Source organism: Lissotriton helveticus, chromosome 3_1 (genome assembly GCF_964261635.1).
Source record: "Lissotriton helveticus chromosome 3_1, aLisHel1.1, whole genome shotgun sequence".
Taxonomy (NCBI): domain Eukaryota; kingdom Metazoa; phylum Chordata; class Amphibia; order Caudata; family Salamandridae; genus Lissotriton; species Lissotriton helveticus.
The window spans coordinates 704,719,731-704,738,260 of record NC_136061.1 but is presented as its reverse complement, the minus strand read 5'-3'; the positions used below and the strand labels follow the sequence as shown (position 1 = coordinate 704,738,260).

Genomic DNA, 18,530 nt, shown 5'->3' with positions numbered 1-18,530 from the left:
CCTTGCCACCTCCTGCTCAAGGTTGGACACATGCAGGGTCAATTGGTGCACATGAGCCTTGCACTTGCAGGTACTGTGGGGGGCAGCTGTTGTTTTTGCTGCTCGGCGGCGGCGGGTGGCTGCCGGACCATGGCTCCGTACCGCTGGAGGTTTGCGCTGACTGTATGACCAGGGGCAGCGAAGGAGGTTGCAGCTGTCGTGGATGTTGTTGACTGCGACTGCGAGTCATCCTCCTGGGCCACCAGTCGCCGATATTCGGCGACAATTGCCTCCAGCTTCCGTTGCCGGGCTCGTCTAGCCAACTCCTTCCTTGTTAGTTTAGAAGGAGTATCTATATGAAGAAAGAAAAACATACTATAATCAATTCTCTTTAAGATTAACACAAAATAATTCAGCAGAAAGTTGTGTCACAGTAGCACTAGCAACTTGCAAGCACAGTACATAACATTTGTGGCATGTATCTATCTAACCTCCCACTTCGTCGGCCTCTGCTCTAACATTAGTGGGAGTTTCAGGAATTCTACAAGCACTATATGGACTCACTACATTAGACTCAGACAGTACACCAGTCTTCTTCTTCTCTCTTGTTTAGCGAAATTGGTACATTAACTTGTGGAAGACGGCAGTGCAGTCAACTTGCACCCGAGAAAAACAGACGCAAGCCATGATGACACAGACTTGCGTTACTGTTAACAGTCTAGTACATGCAGGTGATGTGGCTCTTACTTTTCTATTACGGGTGGCACTGGCCATACTCTGTTACAAGGGCTACTGCTTAATTAATTTAACTTTCACCCTGCTCTGCCCCGGACTACTACAAAAGGAAAATGAAGAAGATAAATAATATGATCATCTATCCCTTCACAGGACATTTGCTTACATATGGGATGATGTTAGGTGCTTTGTTTTTGATTGAGTGAACACCGATAGGCCACACATGAATGACAGAGTTGTAAAAAAATTATTAACAGAGGTAGTGAGTGGTCCCCGTAATCACTGGATATATGCTGTGCTTGCAAACTACTGTTACTAGTCATAGTAGTATTCTGAAAAATTACAACTTCTTTCCTCGGCTTTGCTTCTCTGGCACGGACGTGCGGTGTTACATGCTTTTCAAAGTAACACTCTTCATCCAGTAACCGTCTACTCTGTCTACATACACCTATGCTATCTATGAGGAAGATACCATCCAGGCATCCATCCATTCAAAGTAAATGTCAATCATTCTTCTTAATGTCTCAACTGGACAAACCTTACTTTTTCTCACCGAAAAACAACCTTTTTATTTTATTTTGTAAACCGCCAGCCATGCATCCGTGCTTGACTTGCATTTGAATTTGAATCAAAGGATATCTTGCACACACATACAGTTTCTGTTTCACCCACCCAGGCAGTCCTCTTTTCTTTCTCCTTCCACCCATCCTTGCTTCAGCCTTCAACCACCCATGCATCAGATTCTCAGCCACCTCGGGCAGCATTCAAAAACACGTATCATTCTTTGCCAGTCATTAATTTTAACTTGCTCGTCATTCCTTATACCCTTCTTTCCCTTTTCGTTCATCCCATATCTGACTTGGCTTCTCGATAAAACTTTCACAGCTGAGTTGAAGTCAAATTTAGGGGAGGCCATTGGTTACTCGTCAACTCCAGCCGCTAATGCTATTGCTAATGCGAAGTCAAGGGTGACTGTCTTATACCTGGTTCTAAATTTGTAAGTCTTCTTAACAGTAAAGTGTACTTATACTGTACAACATACACACCCCTGCAGAGAGCCCACTCTGCAATCTCAATAAGTAAGGAATATAATTGCTTACCACTGTCCGCCACTATCTTGGCATCCCCCACAGCAGTTCCTGCTGGCTGCGGCACCGCATCCGCCCCTGGAGTGACCACCTCCGTGCTGGCCCCGGCACTGGTGGTGGGCTGTGCCGATGGTGTTACGCCTAGAAAATACATTTAATATTTTTAGATGCCATATACACCACTCCCTATTTTGTCTAGGAATGACAAAATATGTTACTAGTACTACATAAAGAAATGAAATAATTTGTGACTCTCTAGTCTAAACTAAAAATGTCCCTTTCTTCAGGGAAGGGTGTTTTTTATTTATGCTTAGCCATAACATGTGATGCTACACTTTTTGGCACAACTGATGAATGCTTGCTTTTTAACACGCACCATTTTTCTCATAACAGACAGAAGCTTCCCTTCTACGTACAAGAGCAAGATCATATGAATGTTAGTCAGAGTCGTCATCAGCACCACCAAGACTTTAATTTCCAACCAGGTGAGGGGTCTCCCACAATTACTGTGTAAATCAGCCACTGTTGAGTTTTCATGAGTTCACCGTTGATCTTCTATGAAGTTAATTTTAATTAATGTTTTTAATGCACAATTTTATACAGAGTACATACAGAGCTAGTTGTTTTACTTTCAATAACGCTTTAAAACTTACATAGACTCTGTGGTTTTTGGTCATGAGTGAGTGAGCGAAAGGGTTTGCAATTTGCAAGCATGAGTCCATGACTCTGAGAGGTCGGGACTCTGACTCCCTAGTCTTATGTTCTGGGTTGTATAATCATTGGGGATCATCACTGCATTTGGGAGCTAAATAATGACTCTGACACACTAGCTAGTCAGTAAGGAGATTGGGGTTTCAACTTCTGTTATGACTGAGGTATGTGGAAAGTCTAACTGCGCCTATTATCACCAATGCCCTATTTCTTGTCCATAGTTCTGTATGTGCAGAATAGTCCCTGCAACAGTAGTAGTATGTCCTCCTATCCAATCAAAAAGTAAACTAGTATCTTATTCTTGGTGGCCATTGACATTTTATTGTTGGGAATTGTCAAAGCATAAACATTTAGAAGACTTCAATAGACATTATGGACAACCCAGAGGACTGCACTCAGTGCGTAGAGCTATTGCTGAATAGGAGTTTTGTTTAACACCTTTTGCCAACTGTGCAAGCTTAGCTAGCTACACAGACAGACTAATAATAATCCAGTAGTAGCACAGAGAGTCATAGTAGAGGCAGGATAAGAATTTAGAAACAGTCTACAAGAAGATCAATGACGATTTTGGAAAAAATAGAATTATGAGGAACGTTTGGAATAAATAGGTGCTGTAAAAGATAGGGAAGTATAATTAATAATATTAACAGGAAAACTTACTGGGGCCAGCAGAGGAGCCCTCGGCGGACCTATCCTGGCCTTCTTGTTGTTGTTCCTGCTCCGCCGGCGCCGCTACCTCCTCCTCTGTCCTCTTGCCCCTGGGGGGAGCTGATGTACAACATGAAAGAAAGACACAAACATGGATGATTGTTGTCAACCAAATCAAACATTTAAAAAAAAAACAATAACAAATTATTTTGGGGAAATAGACAACAATTGCACTAAATTTATTGACCAATCTGATGTGGTCTACTAGGGTATTAGTATTGCTGGATTCGGGGACCGTTTACTTGGAAAGTTATGTAACTCACTAAACCAACTACAAAAAGGTTCTACTAGGACTGGCAGGCAGCACTCCGCAGCAGGCGAAGTGACAGACAAAGTCCGTCATGATTGCAGACAACTAAAATGTTTCCTACTAAATAACCAGTCATGATATACTCAAACTATCAATCCACCACCACTATCTCTTCTTAGTGGCAGGAGTACAAAAGAAGGACTGGACTTGAGTCTCTAGTGTCTAGCATTATGCAGTTCTGTAAAGTACACTCATACATAATCACTCATGCCAAATGAGCACAAAACTGAAAGCAAGTAAGCATAGGAGCACCGCCAGTGAGCAGGCGAGCACCTGCAATCACAGAAGCTTTTGAAACATAATTTACCTGCAATGTAATCGGCAGCATTCTTGCTCTTCGGAAAAAATAAATATTTGTAATATCATAACACAGAGCAGGAGAAAACAAAGTAGTGATTAAATAGCTACTACCACTCACCAAGCCCAGGGATCTCCACGCCAAGCAGGTCGAGCAGGTCTTGTTCCCGGTCCAGGATGTCGGACCACCGGTGCGTTGCCTGGTTGTAGGTGCGCCAGACCCCAGACTCCCAATACATGGCCCGGTACACCTTCCTCCATAGCTGGCGACGCTCCCGGAGCCCGTACCCGGTACCGGGCCTGCTGCCTGCCGCGACGGTCTTGGGGAGGTGGCGCTGGACAAAGAAAACCAGTGCGGCCACCTCCACCGCGCTAAAGATCTCCCAAGGGAGCCGGCTACGGGGTGCGGGACCCTTCCCCTTCAGGTTTTTGCCGGCTCCCTTTGCCATGGACCTGGACAGTTAAAGGAAATAAAATAGGAAAGAATAGGGAAAGTAAGTAAAAGAATAGAGCGTTAATAAAGTAGTTTTAAGGTAACCAAAAGTAGAAAAAAACACAAAATACAGATGTCCAAAAATAAAGAGATAGATAATGAGTAAAAAAGATTTTTAAAAAGTTCAAACAAACAAATGATTACAAAGATTAAAGGAGGATTGAAAAAGCATGCCCAGAACCATAGCAATGAATGAAAAACAAGATGGGCGTGCCCATTGCGACCACGTGGGTAAGTTTGCGCGATATTTCCCGTGCGAGCACGCAAAAACGGAAGCGAACACGCAATTGCGCCCCGCACGTAGGAAATGAACAACGCAAGCATGCAACTAGCGCCCGTAAGCGGAAACTGAAAACATGATGGCCGCGCCCATGTACGACCGCATGGGTAACTTCGCGGTAGCCGCGCTGAAAAAAAAACCCTGCGAACACGTAATAATTTAAAAATCCGCAAATTCGCACAAATTAGCGGATTTTGCGGACCGCGAATTTGCTTTCGTGCGAATTCGCATACCGCAAATTTCGCCCATACGTAGTTTAAGCTCCATAGACTTGCATTGAGAGAAATGCATTTAAGAACAGTCCCAAACTGCATATTTTTTGATCAACACTCGCACCAACTGACTGTTTCAGTGATCATTCTGGTTAATTGAAGTGAAAGTTGTCTGATATTTTGCCTTTAACGCATTTTAGACTTTTAGGCCTTCCAACGTACTGTATTTTCTTTAAACTGATGGTCTATAGACAGCGGGAAACCAACTCTGTAAACAGAAGGCTGGAGAGTGCTGGATTGGACTTCACATGATGACCACAAGTACTGGAGGTAAGGGAGAAGTTACTCTGGGGGAACTAGGGTGAAGTGTGGCCCAGCACTGGATCTGGTGAATTGGCAAAACTGTGTGAGCACTTTGAACTAAAATTCTAGGTAAAATCTATGTGCACTTATCATATATTTGCTTGCTTCGCAGAGTGTCTATTGTTTATGGTTGTCAATTTGTTGTTAAAAATGTCATGCAGGTAGGATATAACGTGGAAAATTTGTTTGTTGGGTAGGTAAGATTGGTAGGAGTCCAGTGACCAGAAGAATGTGCATGAGTGTCAATCCTTGGTTTACAGTGAGTAGGCTCTAGAAATACTATGGTAATGGGTAGATAGGCAGGAGCGCCAAGGCCATGAACCACAGGCCATTGAAGGATGAACATATGTGAGAAAGAAGACCTCTGATCCAGCTGCCAAGTCTCCTACGCAAGCATCATGGGGAGCTGTCTGAAGGAGGATTAAACAAAAATGCCAAACGCAAGGGGATCTTTGAGTGAGAGTGCATGATACCTTTCCTTCTCCTCCCCTATGTGACCAGTTGGAATATATTACTGAGGGTACCCCATCCACTTTTCCGTATGCTTCTCTACCTCACTCCACGGGATAAGATGTGCTGCTTATTATGCTTAACTAATTATGTGTATGTTTTCAGGATGGGTAGAAGTGTACTACTGTGTCCATGCGGACGCCAGCCTCAGAAATTGTATCCCTTGGTTTGGGCTCGAACCAGATCTCAAATGAGCATGAAACATACTTTGTGTCAGCAGTAGTACAGGACGTTTTTAAGGGTCTCGGGGAGTAGACCTGTATTTCCACTGTTCAGAATGAGCAAAAATGTAGGTAAGAACAATGGCACCCTTAAAAACACAAGATAGACATAATATGTTCAGAAATTTCCTGATGCCCTGTCACTAGCACTATGGTGCCAAAGAAAACAAAATTAGGCCCTTACAGAATAAGCAAGGGCCAGTACATGATACTGCCCTCAAAACCTCCTGGTAAAGCTGCAAAGTTAGATTTAAAAACTGAATGATGATGCAGTCTTGCAGAAAACTTATACGATGACTCTACTGCTTTCGTTTTCAGATTCTAGCTACCCTACCTGCGAGTCTGACTGGCTCCCTCCACACCATAGTGCCACTGACGTTATCAGAGTGATTCCGTCACAGAAAACTAAATTAAGCCCTTACAAAATAGCCATGGGCCAATACATGATACTGCCCTCAATTCGCCAGTTACAGCAGGAAAAGTTAGATTTACAACTGAATGATGATGCAGCCTTGCAGTATTGCCGAAAGCTTATAAAATGTTTTTACAGTTTCCGTTCTCCTATTCAATCAACCCTACCCAAGTGTCTGACAGATGCCTTCCACTCTCTCCTGCTTAGCGATTGAGTATACATACACGTGAACCAAAGGAAGACTGCATTGCAGCCTTGCTCACATGGACCCTGCCAGATTCTGCTAATCACCAACACAGCTGTTAAATGTTTTGTTCTCGCTATGTGGGTCCACTGATCTCGCTGCAAGCAAGCTGTTCCTCCAACAGAGGACAGCATTACTCTTTCTGCTGATGGACCTGTGGCTGACCCTACATCTGGATTCTCTGCCAGGTCTGCTTCTGACGCTATCTTGCTGCCCGCCACTGGGATAGGCCCTCTATGCCCATGCTTTCAGCCTGCCCCCCCACCCTTGGGCAATGCTGCCCCCCCCGCAGCCTCTCAGCATTTCCACGTCTGAGATAAACAGCCATTTCCTGGATATGGTACCCCTCTGTGGGTCTGGCTGCTATCTTCGCCACTGCATTGAGTATCTGCTAGGTAGTGGGATACATGGTTGCTGTGTAGTGGAGAACTTTTCCAAGATACATCAGTACTAAACCTGCCTTTCGACAGAGCTGCCTCTCTGACTTTGGCAACAACTCCTATGTGCTGCTGCTGGAAAAAATACTAACAATTACGCTTCTTTATGCTGAATTTGCACACATCTGCCTGTTGATGTGGAGAGTAAAATCCTTTTTACTGGGTTGGCCATCCCTTATAACCAGGGCCACTGGAATTATACGATTATGCGGCTGCAGCGATTTTCCCATGAATAAAGATTTGCTGCATTTGCCACATATTTCATCATCTGCTGCATAATCTGCAGAATACAACAAAAATATAAAGTGTTCCTAGCTAAAGCAGCTCAAAAGCTAATAACGAAGCGACCCCTGTTGCAGAGCAGTGGAAGGCTTTTTGCAAAGGTTGCATGGTCACATTTCTGTTGTTTTTTGCTCTATTTGGATATATATATATATATATATATATATTAAACTGGTACTAATGAGGTGCAAACAAAGCACAGAAAGTCTTCAGAAGTGTATAAAGGACAAAAGTATGAAGTAATAGAATCACACAATTTGCCACTGTAAGCTGCATAATTGTCCTTTTTTTGTCACATAATTTACTCAACCCTGCATTGAGCACTAAAAAAAAGGGGGTGGCGGGGACGCTTTACTATAGGTTCGGAATTTCAACCATCTTCCCAATACTTCCCTCACAATATTTTTTTTTTTTTATATTTTTTTATTATTTTCACCTGGTATAAAGTTACAAGTACATTCAGATATAACTTCAAATCAAATTAAACTGGTTCGTCATATACATACATGATCTACTCTTATTTTATAAAATAACATTACTGTACATAAATCAAAACTTAATGTCAATTCAGTTCAATTCTAGTTTCCCCCATATTTTCTCATATTTCTGCAGCGATCTGACACCTCTAAGTTCTGCCAACGTACGTTCCATGATGTTGATTTCGTTAACCAAATACCACCATTCCAAAGCGTTAGGTGGGTTAGGGCTGACCCAAGCTCTAGCTAAAGTCAATTTAGCACAAGATAATAAAATAGATAATAGCACAGAATGTGGTTGAATTGTAGTGTACATACCTAATATTACCATAGGAGCTGTAATTGGTGTGCTGGTAACATTTTTTATAGCTAAGATTTTTCCCACTTCTTCCCAGAACTCCCCAAGTTTTGGACATGTAAACAACATATGTATTAGGTCTGCTGCATATTGGTCACATTTTGGACACTTGGTTTTTTCTCCCAGATTGTTATTTGAAGCCCATTTCTGGCGTATAGTATAGCATATATATGGTTCTGTATTGTTGTAGGCGTAGGCTAGAGGATCTTACATTGTGATGGGTATTAGTGTACGAGTTGGTTATTTGTTTTCCTGTTATATTGATTCCCAGTTTTACCTTCCATTTATTAGCTATTATTTCGTTATCATTCGTTCTTAAATCTGTCAATATCTTATATGCTAAGCTAATTATTGATTTCTCCTTTTTCGAGTTTAGGATATCCCAGATACCCCCACTCGATAAGACTTTGATTCTGTTCTTCCGCACTAGAAAATCGTATATTTGCCTATATTTAAACTCATATGTATCGAGTAATCCATATATTTGTTTTAAGGTGCGAAAATCCATTATGCCTTGGGATGTATATAGGTCCCCTAATACCTTGATTCCTTTCGATTGCCATCTTCTGGCATCCCCATCACTAAATATGTTAGGTAGTCCAGGATTATCCCATAAAATTAGTTGGGTGTGGTATATGTTACTTTTACAGTGGGTTAGTATATCTTTCCAAATCTTTACTAGATCCCGTGCAGTCTTAAATTTCACCCTTTTGTAGAAATTCGGGTCTGTAATGCGAAGTAAAAACTGTTTGGAATTTTCTTTTAAAAGTAAATAATGGTAAAAAAGCAGATTCTCTGGGTCTAATAAGGATCTAATACGCCTTATAAATGAGGCCCAAAAGTAATGTTTTAGGTCAGGAAAATTGAGACCGCCCGATCCTGTTTGATTTTTTAACATCTTTAGCGATCTCCTAGCTCTCTTATAACCCCAGATAAAGTTACAGAAAGCGCTGTCTAATTGCTTGAAAAAAAGCCTATCTTGTGCCAAAGGAATTGATCTAAATAGATATAGATATTTGGGTATGATTTTCATTTTTATTAGATTTATTCTGCCGATTAAATTCAGTGGAAGTCGGTGCCATTTTTTTAGATTCGAGGTAGTGGTTTTCATTAGTTTGTTATAATTGATCTTATTTATCTCTCTGACATTTGAGGTAATTTGTACGCCTAAATATGTCGCGGTCTTACAAACTTCGGGCATTATTTGAGAGGGAGCAAAGTTAGCTACTACTTGAGTTTTATGAGTGTTTAATTTGTAGCCAGATACATTGCCGAATTTGGATGCTTCTAGATTGATTGCTTTCAGAGGATCAATAATCTCAGTAGAATAAATGGCTATATCATCCGCGTAAGCAGTTAATTTTAAGCTCTGCCTATTAGTTTTAAAGGGTATTATTTCTGGTTGATTATCCAATGCCTTTAAAAATGGTTCTAATGATAAAGCAAATAATAAGGGAGATAAGGGGCACCCTTGGCGTGTGCCTCTCCGGATTGTAAAGTAATTTGACGTGAGACCGCAATAACTAATATATGCGGATGGGTTATCATAAAGTGCCTGGATCCCGTTTAGAAAATTTCCGCCGAACCCCATATATCCCAATGTGTGCCATAAATAATCCCACCCGACCCGATCGAATGCTTTTTCAGCGTCAAGCATTATCATTGCTAAGGGAGTGGACTCTACTTCTGCTATGTCAAAAGCTGTTATTGCCGTGTTTACGTGAGCTGATGTGTCCCTCCCCGTCACAAATCCGTGTTGTTGTGAACTTACTATTTTAGGCAATAGCGGTGCTAATCTTCTTGCTAGGCATTTTGCGAATATTTTAGCATCAGCATTAATTAAAGATATAGGTCTGTATGAGCCCATCTCCTCTTTGGGTTTACCTTTTTTGTGAAAAAAAATAATTTTCGCCTTATTCCAAGAGCGCGGAGCGGACCCTGTTCTACTTATATAATTGATTACTTCTAAGAGGAGGGGTGTTAGCTCTTCCATACATGATTGATACAATTCCAGAGGGATAGTGTCTTCCCCAGTAGCTTTGCCTGATGGTAATGATTTTATAGCTTCTCTTAGTTCTTCTCTAGTTATTTCTGAAGCCAGATTTTCTGCTTCACAAGTTATTTTTTTCGTTAAGTTCTCTTTTAAGTAGTTATCGATTGTTTCGCCATTGGGAGTGTTTTCTGGGGTATATAAAATTTCGTAATATTTAGCAAACTGTTGTATTATTTTGTCTGTCTGATTATATCTCTTATTGTCGACTCCTATAATTTGTGATATTGTAGATTCTGCTCTGTCCTCTGCAACCTTATATGCTCAAATTTTACCAATTTTATCACCCCCTTCATATTGAGCAAATTTATGTTTATGGATCTGTGCACTTCTCTTTTTTATCAAAATTTCTTTTGTCTTGCATTTTAACCGGCTAAGATTGGTGTTGATAGCCAAAATTGAGAGATTTCCTCTTAAAGCCTCCACTAGTTTTGCCTCTTCTGCTACAATGTCCGATGTTAAAGTTAAGTTATGTTTACGTCTTTCTTGATTTTGTTTTAGGACATACGTCTGCACAAACCCTCTGATACTAGCTTTGCATGTGTCCCAAACAGTTAAACAGGAAGCAGTATTTCTATTAAAAGTCAAAAATTCTATAATATGTTGTTTCAGTTGTGAAGTGAAAATCGTGTTCGATATTAAATTCCTTGGAAACGTAAAGGCTCTAGGAGGATTACGTTTTTGAAAGGTAGTTAGTTCCACCATAATGGGGTTATGGTCAGATGTGATGCGTGGGTATATGACCATTGTTGTGATAGAACTCATCAAAGAATCTGATACTAGAGCCATATCTATACGTGAGCATAGCTTGTGAGGAGCAGAATAGTATGTATATCCTGGGGCATTAGAATATAATGAACTCCAAACATCTCTAACATTATGTAGCTTGCACAGGTTTAAGATAGATGTTCTGGTTCTGGGCTTTCGAATAAAGTTACCAGGGCGTGTTGTGTCCGTCTGACAATTCATGATACAGTTGAAATCACCCATTATTATAATTTCTCCTTCCCAGTCTAATAAAGCTATATTTAATTCTTCATATATACTTGGTTCTTCTCTGTTTGGTCCATATACAGCACAGACCACAAGCTTCATATTGTTATGACATAATTGAGTGATTGCCCACCGCCCACGTTTGTCAGATTGCGTCTTAATTATCTCGACCTTGAATCTTTTATCTTTTAATATGGCCACCCCTCTGACATGTGAGCCAGCTGCCGAATATATTATCATCTCGAAGCCTAATTGATTCAGTAACTTCTTGTCGCTATCTATAATATGAGTTTCTGACAGAAATACTAACTGGGGGTTATATAAATGTAATTCTTCAGCGACTAGGTGTCTTTTGCGCTTATTGTTTAGCCCTGAGACATTCCATGCTAAACATCTAATGCTTTGCATCTTTAAAATAATAAGAATAAACAATAATGCTTAATAACAGCATAATTTGATGCTCTCTAACGTATAAAAGAAAGTACTTTACAAACTTAAATTTCTTCTTAAATCTTTCAACCAGGTTGAAAATATTTTTTTCCCCACCCCTTTTACCCCAACCCTTCCTCCACCCGACCTCCCCACACACAACCCCCCCAACCTGCGAAGACCTAGCCTCCCCTTCCCCCCCCTTACCTACTGCTGCCGTTGAAAAGGCAGCTCTTGCGGCGAGAAACCTAGGGCCGCCCCCCCCCCCCTCCATCCTTAATGGTTTTTCATTTGCTGATAGTGTTAGCTCAAGCTCCCCTCTATATATATTTTTTTTTTTTTGTTTATTTTTTTTTTTTTCCTTTCCCCCCCGTTGTTATATGCTACCTCCTTTCATCCCAACTTTATAGTTGTTTACTCTTATTAACGCTTAGCACTAGTTAAGAATGCCTGCGCTTCCTGTACATCATAAAAGAACTTTGTATGTCCTTTCAAGGTCACTTTGAGTCGAGCTGGTTCCTGCAGATATGCTAAGCCACCCAGTTTATTAATGGGATCAATTAGTTTGCGCATTTCCCATCTCTTATCCATCGTAGCTTTGCTTAGGTCTGAGCGCGCAAAGATGGTAAAGTTATCAATAGTTACTGGAGTGTTGGGTTTAGCTTTTTGCCATACCGCTTGTCTTAGCAAAAAGTTGCCGAAGTAGATCAAGAACGGGCGTGGAAATTTACTGTTGAGGCGACTTTGACCAAGTGGAAGCCGGTGTGCTCGTTGGATTTGGGAATCCCAGTCCCAATCAGAGAGTTCAGGAAATGTTCGGGGCATCAGTTTCACCAAAAAGGCCCTAGGGTCGGACCCCTCAGCCCCTTCCGGAATACCGTACAATTTAAGATTTGATCTTCTTAAACGATTTTCCAGATCTTCCACTTTTCCCTGTAGCTGGGTTAGTGCTGAATCATGTCGCTCCACGGTGACATCAACCCTTTGCGTTCTTTCTTCAACTAGTACTGTGCGCTATTGTAGTTCTGTTATCTCCTGTGTGACTCCCTTTAATATGGAGGCTATATCAGTAACTGAAGTTTGAAGTCTTATAATATCATTTTTTAGTAGCTGATAGTGTGCCTCCGATTCTGCCCTTTGATTCACAAGGAGATTTAAGATGGCATCTAGCTGAGGGTGGTCGGTATTACCCAACTTGCTTTCAACATTTGTTTGGTTTGATTCGAGGTCCGAGCCCGGGCCCGGGTCCGCTGTAGCTACTGAGGCCAATAAAGTCAATGAGGATGCACCAGCCGGGGCTTCATTCCCCCCTATAATTTGTTCGTTAGCCAGTTCATTAGTGGTATGATTCGTGGTTTGCGTCACTGGGTAAAACCCATTTTCCTGAGGCTGCTGTATCCCACTGTCAAAGTCTGTGGGGTTGCCCCCTGAAAGCCTTAGAGTCATATTTTTAACTAGTCCTTTGGCCGCAATCCACTTTCTTAAAGGGCTTTCGTCCATGTTAGTTTTTCTTGTGCTTAAGGGTATTACTCCTGCTACCATATCAGTCAAAGTTCTACCTTTTTTTTGTAGATCGTCTTAGCCTTGCCTCTGCGTTTCCGTGCAGGTAATTTATTCAAGGTCTTGATCGTAGGATTGTCTGATTCCTCCTCTGTGTCGTAATCACAATCCTCAGAAGAGGGGTGATCCCCGATAGATTCCGGAACTTGTTCTGGCATGTGACTGCTCATGGGTTCAGTGGCAAGATAGTTAAGCTCTTCCGTTGCATTTTTGCCGTTTCCTACGGTAGTATCCATCCTTGCCAATAATGTTGATTTAGCAGTATTTAGTACCTCAGTTGGCGTTTCTAGCTCGATAGTTATCTCGGGGCTTTCCGTCTCTATTATATCAAGGATCTTATTGCCTTCGGTCATGGAAGGGGGATTATCATTATTGTCAGTCTTATTAGGTAAGCCTCCTACCCCCTTTACATTAGTCCCGACTTTAGCACTTCCATTAGTGTCTGTGTTTTTTTTTACCATTATACTGCTTTTTTTTTTAATTGTTCCACAGTTAAATAAAGGAGGATGCAGGACCGTCTTACCTGCCATCTTCTTATCGCTTCCCTTGGTAATAGCTGTTTTTTCAATTTTTTCAGGATTACCTTTTGCTCCACGAGCTGATGGAGCTTGCATTGCTATTTCTGCTTCCCTTTCATTCAGTTCCATACTCGCTGTCGTTTTCTCCGCGCCCCCCTGCGTACTAGCAGCTGGAATCATTTCTGCCCGTTGGGCTGGAGCTGGAACTCCAGGGTCGGGGCTGCCGTTACCTCTCCAACCGAAGGCAAAGGAACAGATATAGATACAGTAGTCGCCGCCGCTGCTGCTGCTGTTGTTGAGTTCTTTGTATTTCGCGTTGCTCGCGGGGGGTGTTTAGGTGACATGGCTTCAGTAGCTGTAGTTACAGCTGTAGACTGAAACCTAGCTTTAGCCAGACCAAACACAATGATCCGGACGAGCCAGACCCTCGCAGCTCTCCAAATCCTCGCAGTTTGCCACAGCATACGTCAGCCTTCAGCCTTCGGCAGTGACGAAAAGAAGCTGAAACAAAACAAAGTAGCAGCGATGTTTCCCAAGGTTTTTTCTCCTCGTGCAGCGCTGAAGTTGAAGCAGTCGGCCGGCTGCCGGTGCCGCGCTGCGCGACCAACACAGCTGAACGCCGCCAACGAGGGTGCTCTCTCTCCTACACCAGAGACGCAGCTCAGGGCAACAGGAAAGCGGACCAAAGCGGGGCTCAGCACCAAATCCAATGCCGCCACGTCGGGCAGCCAGCGCGGGTGAGTCCCCCGGCTGCTATGCTCCGTATTATGCTCCCTGCGTTCCGTGCCAGTTTTTGCCATTCATCACCGCTCTGCTCCGCTTGCTACTTCTCGCTGGGTCCAGCTATCAGGTCAGAAGGGACTAGACAGAACCATTAACCGTTAACCGTGAACCATTAGCATAGCCGAAGCTACCTAGAGGAGGGAGAGAGCTCCTAGTCGCCGCAAGCAGAGTCCTCACTCCGCCATCTTGGACTCCGCCCTTCCCTCACAATAAAACAAGAAAAAAGATTACACTAGGGACAGCATTAAGAAACTACTCAAGCTTGAGAACAGAATAGTTTTCAGTCTCAGTTCCATCTGAATGTGGCTAGGGAAATAATATGTTTTAAATAAGCACTGTTGCCATTTTTATTGTGGTTGTTTTCTGTGTGCTAATAAAATTAGTTATGTGCATCATCCTACTCCCTTGCACAAATAAAGACACTACTAACACATTTCCCTGGAGATGATGAAGACAGTTATAAATAAAATTTAAAAGCAGACGTTTTGAGACTATTTGAAATGGATTGTTGTGAAGAGTTTTGCCTCCTTGCAAAAATGGAGACCAAGAAAACATACCCATCTATTCTTGTTGCCCTAAATCTTAACGCTTCCTGGAACAAGTGTATCACAACCTGACGGATATATTACATGATTAAATTAAGATATTTTTTATATTAACCCGAAATGTACACCTGCCTTAAAGTGCATGCTAACTTTCATGATTCTTGCTGGCCTACTGCACATTCCCGGGATCACGCAGTAAAGTGTAGCTTTTCAATGTTTGCAAAAGGAAGCATGATTTCAGGAAAATAGGGAATTTAGCAGTAGGTTTATGTAACTTTATCTTCATTTCAAGTACTTCTTGTATTCTCTCCTTGAGAAGATCCTGCCTCCTGCTCATTAGACAGCATCACTGAAGTAACAGTTTCTGTCACATATTTATCCATGGACATGTTTTGAGACAAAAGTGTATAAGTACCATCGAAATTTGCATGCATTTTTTGCATTACATGCTCCAACTGGTTTTCTTGAGTGAGAACTCTGGCCTGCTGAAATGACAACTGTTGCCTGATTATTTGCTCTGCGCTTACTATTTTTGTATTAAGCGAATGTCAGACTTTTAGGCCTTCTGACGTTTTATGTTTTATTTTAACAAAGCATTTCAACAGACATATAAGTCTTTCGTTCAGCACCAAAGATAACACCATCCGCCCAGACAAAGAAGTTCTTTCTCAAATGTCATCTTGTATTGCAGCATTTGAAAGGGTTTTATCACAGAGCTGTTAAGATGGAAATAGGCAACTAGTGGCACATTATTCCAGAAAATTAACACAAAGGAAGGTCATTATACAAAATTCACAAATACATTTTTGCAGTGAATGAGACATTTGGATAGACCACTGTAATTTGGAGTATTTAAAAATCAATTGTGTAAAGCAGTGGTGGATTATGATTCTACTATTGTTCGACTTCAATGTGGTGACATTCAGACCTCCAAGTAAGAATATGAAGACAGCTGTAATCTTACAACCAAGTGATCATAGTATATTAACATAAGATCACCAACTATTATATCTTTGGTTCTTGTGGTAAAAATCCTAAGTATAGTAGATTGAAATGAGAATACACACAGTATTTAGAGAAACAGAGGAACAGATATTTAGAGCCATACTGGGGACGCAAACGGGCCAGGAGGTTGGGGGCGGGGTTTATGGTGGGGGATGGGTGACAGGGGGGGTGGGGGTTGAGGGATATTTATTAATTACCTGTAGACAATTAAAGACTATAGAGGGAGTTCATGAAACGCAACCCAGAAGAGCTAGAACTGTTGTCTTGTAGGGAACAGGTTAATTAAAAAAGAAATACTCAACTCCATGTATATCTGGCATAGAATAGTATGAGAATGCATCTTGACATCTGTGTTAAATCCAATAATAAATATTGAATATTATGTGCCAGGCCTACAAGATGTAAGGCTCTTCCAGAGGAAAAAGTTGCTACATACTTTTATAATAATAATAAGCAAATGAAAATCCAGGGTATATAAAGACTAAGCGTCAATTAAAATGATTAGGAAATATCCGGATTACTCAAATGGATTTGTTTCTTTGAGTTGTTTTCACAATTGTATCATTCAAGATCCCATTTTGAGGTGTCAAAGTGGCATCAACCCTTAATGGCAAAAATAACGATGGCATATGTTCTTGTTCTTTACAACATAAATTCACAAATGTTCATTTGTTTTTAGATTATGTTTGGTTGTCAAACTTATGTCACGTGTATCTCTGCCTATTGTTTTCAAAATACAATTTACACAAGGCCCCAGCTATGGAATTGCTAAAACAAATATCGCAAATTGTAAATAGCTCTGACCACAGGAAAAACGTTGTGTAATAAACCGGTGTGCTTATTGTTAGGTTTTTGGGACTTTTATTTATATTGTAAATTATGGTGCTGTTAATAGTAAGCGTGTTTGTTTTTTGGGGTTAATTGCTAAGGAAAACAAAGGATATTTACTCATGGCTAATCCTACAATCAGATCAATGTCACCCAATAAGTCATTTGTGTTAATCTGTGACACGTATTACTTCCCAACTGCGTGTAGCAGCTACCCAAGGCTTTCAACTCGAATAACAGTTTATAATTTCAGCCTTATTTTACAGTGAATTAATCACCATGAAAGATCAGTCTTGTTGCTTTGTTAAAAAATGCATTTAAAACAAATAGGTATAATGGTACAGTGGGCGCTTGTCACCACTTGCTGTGTAGAATAAGTCATTCAAATTCAGCAACCACATTTTACCATCTGTTTGGGCAAGGTTCAGGAAGCACACATTTTCTTCGCACATGCATTTAATTTAATCAAAAGCATTACATTGTTTATTTTAATAAGTTGGCATGTTCTGTCAATTCGATTTTATCATAATTGTTCATGTAAAGTGTTCAACGGTGGAATGCTCCATTGTGCTATCTATAGGCCTGAAGGAAGCAGTGCTCCCACAGTAACACATGTTGACAACTACCTCGTAATTATGTGTAGGTAATGTCACCGAATGAACTTTAATTACTGTGGAAATTCTACTTCTCTATTATTTTAGTCCTACATGAAAAGCATTCAAAATTGCGACTAAATAGAATTTATAATGATTAGAAAAAGGCCTGTCATTAATTAACATGTGTACATTGTTGCCGATTACAGTATGTAAGGGGACGTGATTTAAAGGGAGTTTGAACCATAGGAGACTTTCAACCTATGTTCTGTTTTTCTGCTTCCGCTGTGGCAGTTTCTATTTAAACAGATGTATACCTTAAATACCAGAATGTCATTCCTTCTACCGCTGTGCACCGAACATTCTAGAACAACACTGAATTCAAAGTACTTTTTATCTCTCCATACTGAAACCACTTTAGGAACACAAAAACCTGTCATTATGAGGGAAGCTCAGTAGGAAGTCTGTTCCAGTAGCCATATGACACTGTGCAAAAACAATGCACACATTTCCTTCCACTTCGCCTTTGAGGCGGGATCAGCAGGGCTCCCGATAGGCCCCTAGCGCGACTGAAGTTTGACCAAAGAAAGAAACCTAATGTGTTTGACGAAAGCTCCATTGCACATTTGCGATACTTTGCATCGCTTTCCAAAACTCAGACCCGTTCTGCTTCATATCCTCGAACACAATAGGGCACAATTGTGAAACTATTTCTGGTGTGCTCTTGTTAGTTCAAATAAAAAAATACGAAAACATTCTACATCAGCTGAGCTAGGCTGCAGGAACGAAGGGGCAGGCTCTCTAGCTCAAATGACTGGATTGTAATATACTTAAGAAGTTAAAAAGCTATCCCTCAGTGCTATGAAGTGACCAGAAGGTGGCACGTGGGCGCTATATAAAAACACCAATGTCATTAAAATATACAAAAAAAACTCACATAAGAATGTAGAACTTACCAATATATTCATCTTGATCTATAAATCCATCGCCATTTTTATCTATATCTTCAAGGGTTTCCTAAAGAAAAAATAATTTTAATTCATATATATGTTCTTGATGAGGTTGTATATAGAGAAGGACTAATGTAGTGCTACACCCTAGTGGTTTCAC

At 41.0% G+C, this 18,530-nt stretch overlaps 1 protein-coding gene across 1 annotated transcript in view; it reads right to left on the bottom strand.

Moving 5' to 3' along the window:
• RCN1 (reticulocalbin 1) overlaps nt 1–18,530 on the bottom strand; it is a 240,320-nt gene that overhangs the window by 81,442 nt on the left and 140,348 nt on the right. Inside the window, exon 4 of the mRNA XM_078680842.1 lies at nt 18,377–18,437. Within this exon, the coding sequence (XP_078536968.1) occupies nt 18,377–18,437 (61 nt within the window). The remainder of the gene's footprint in view (nt 1–18,376; nt 18,438–18,530) is intronic.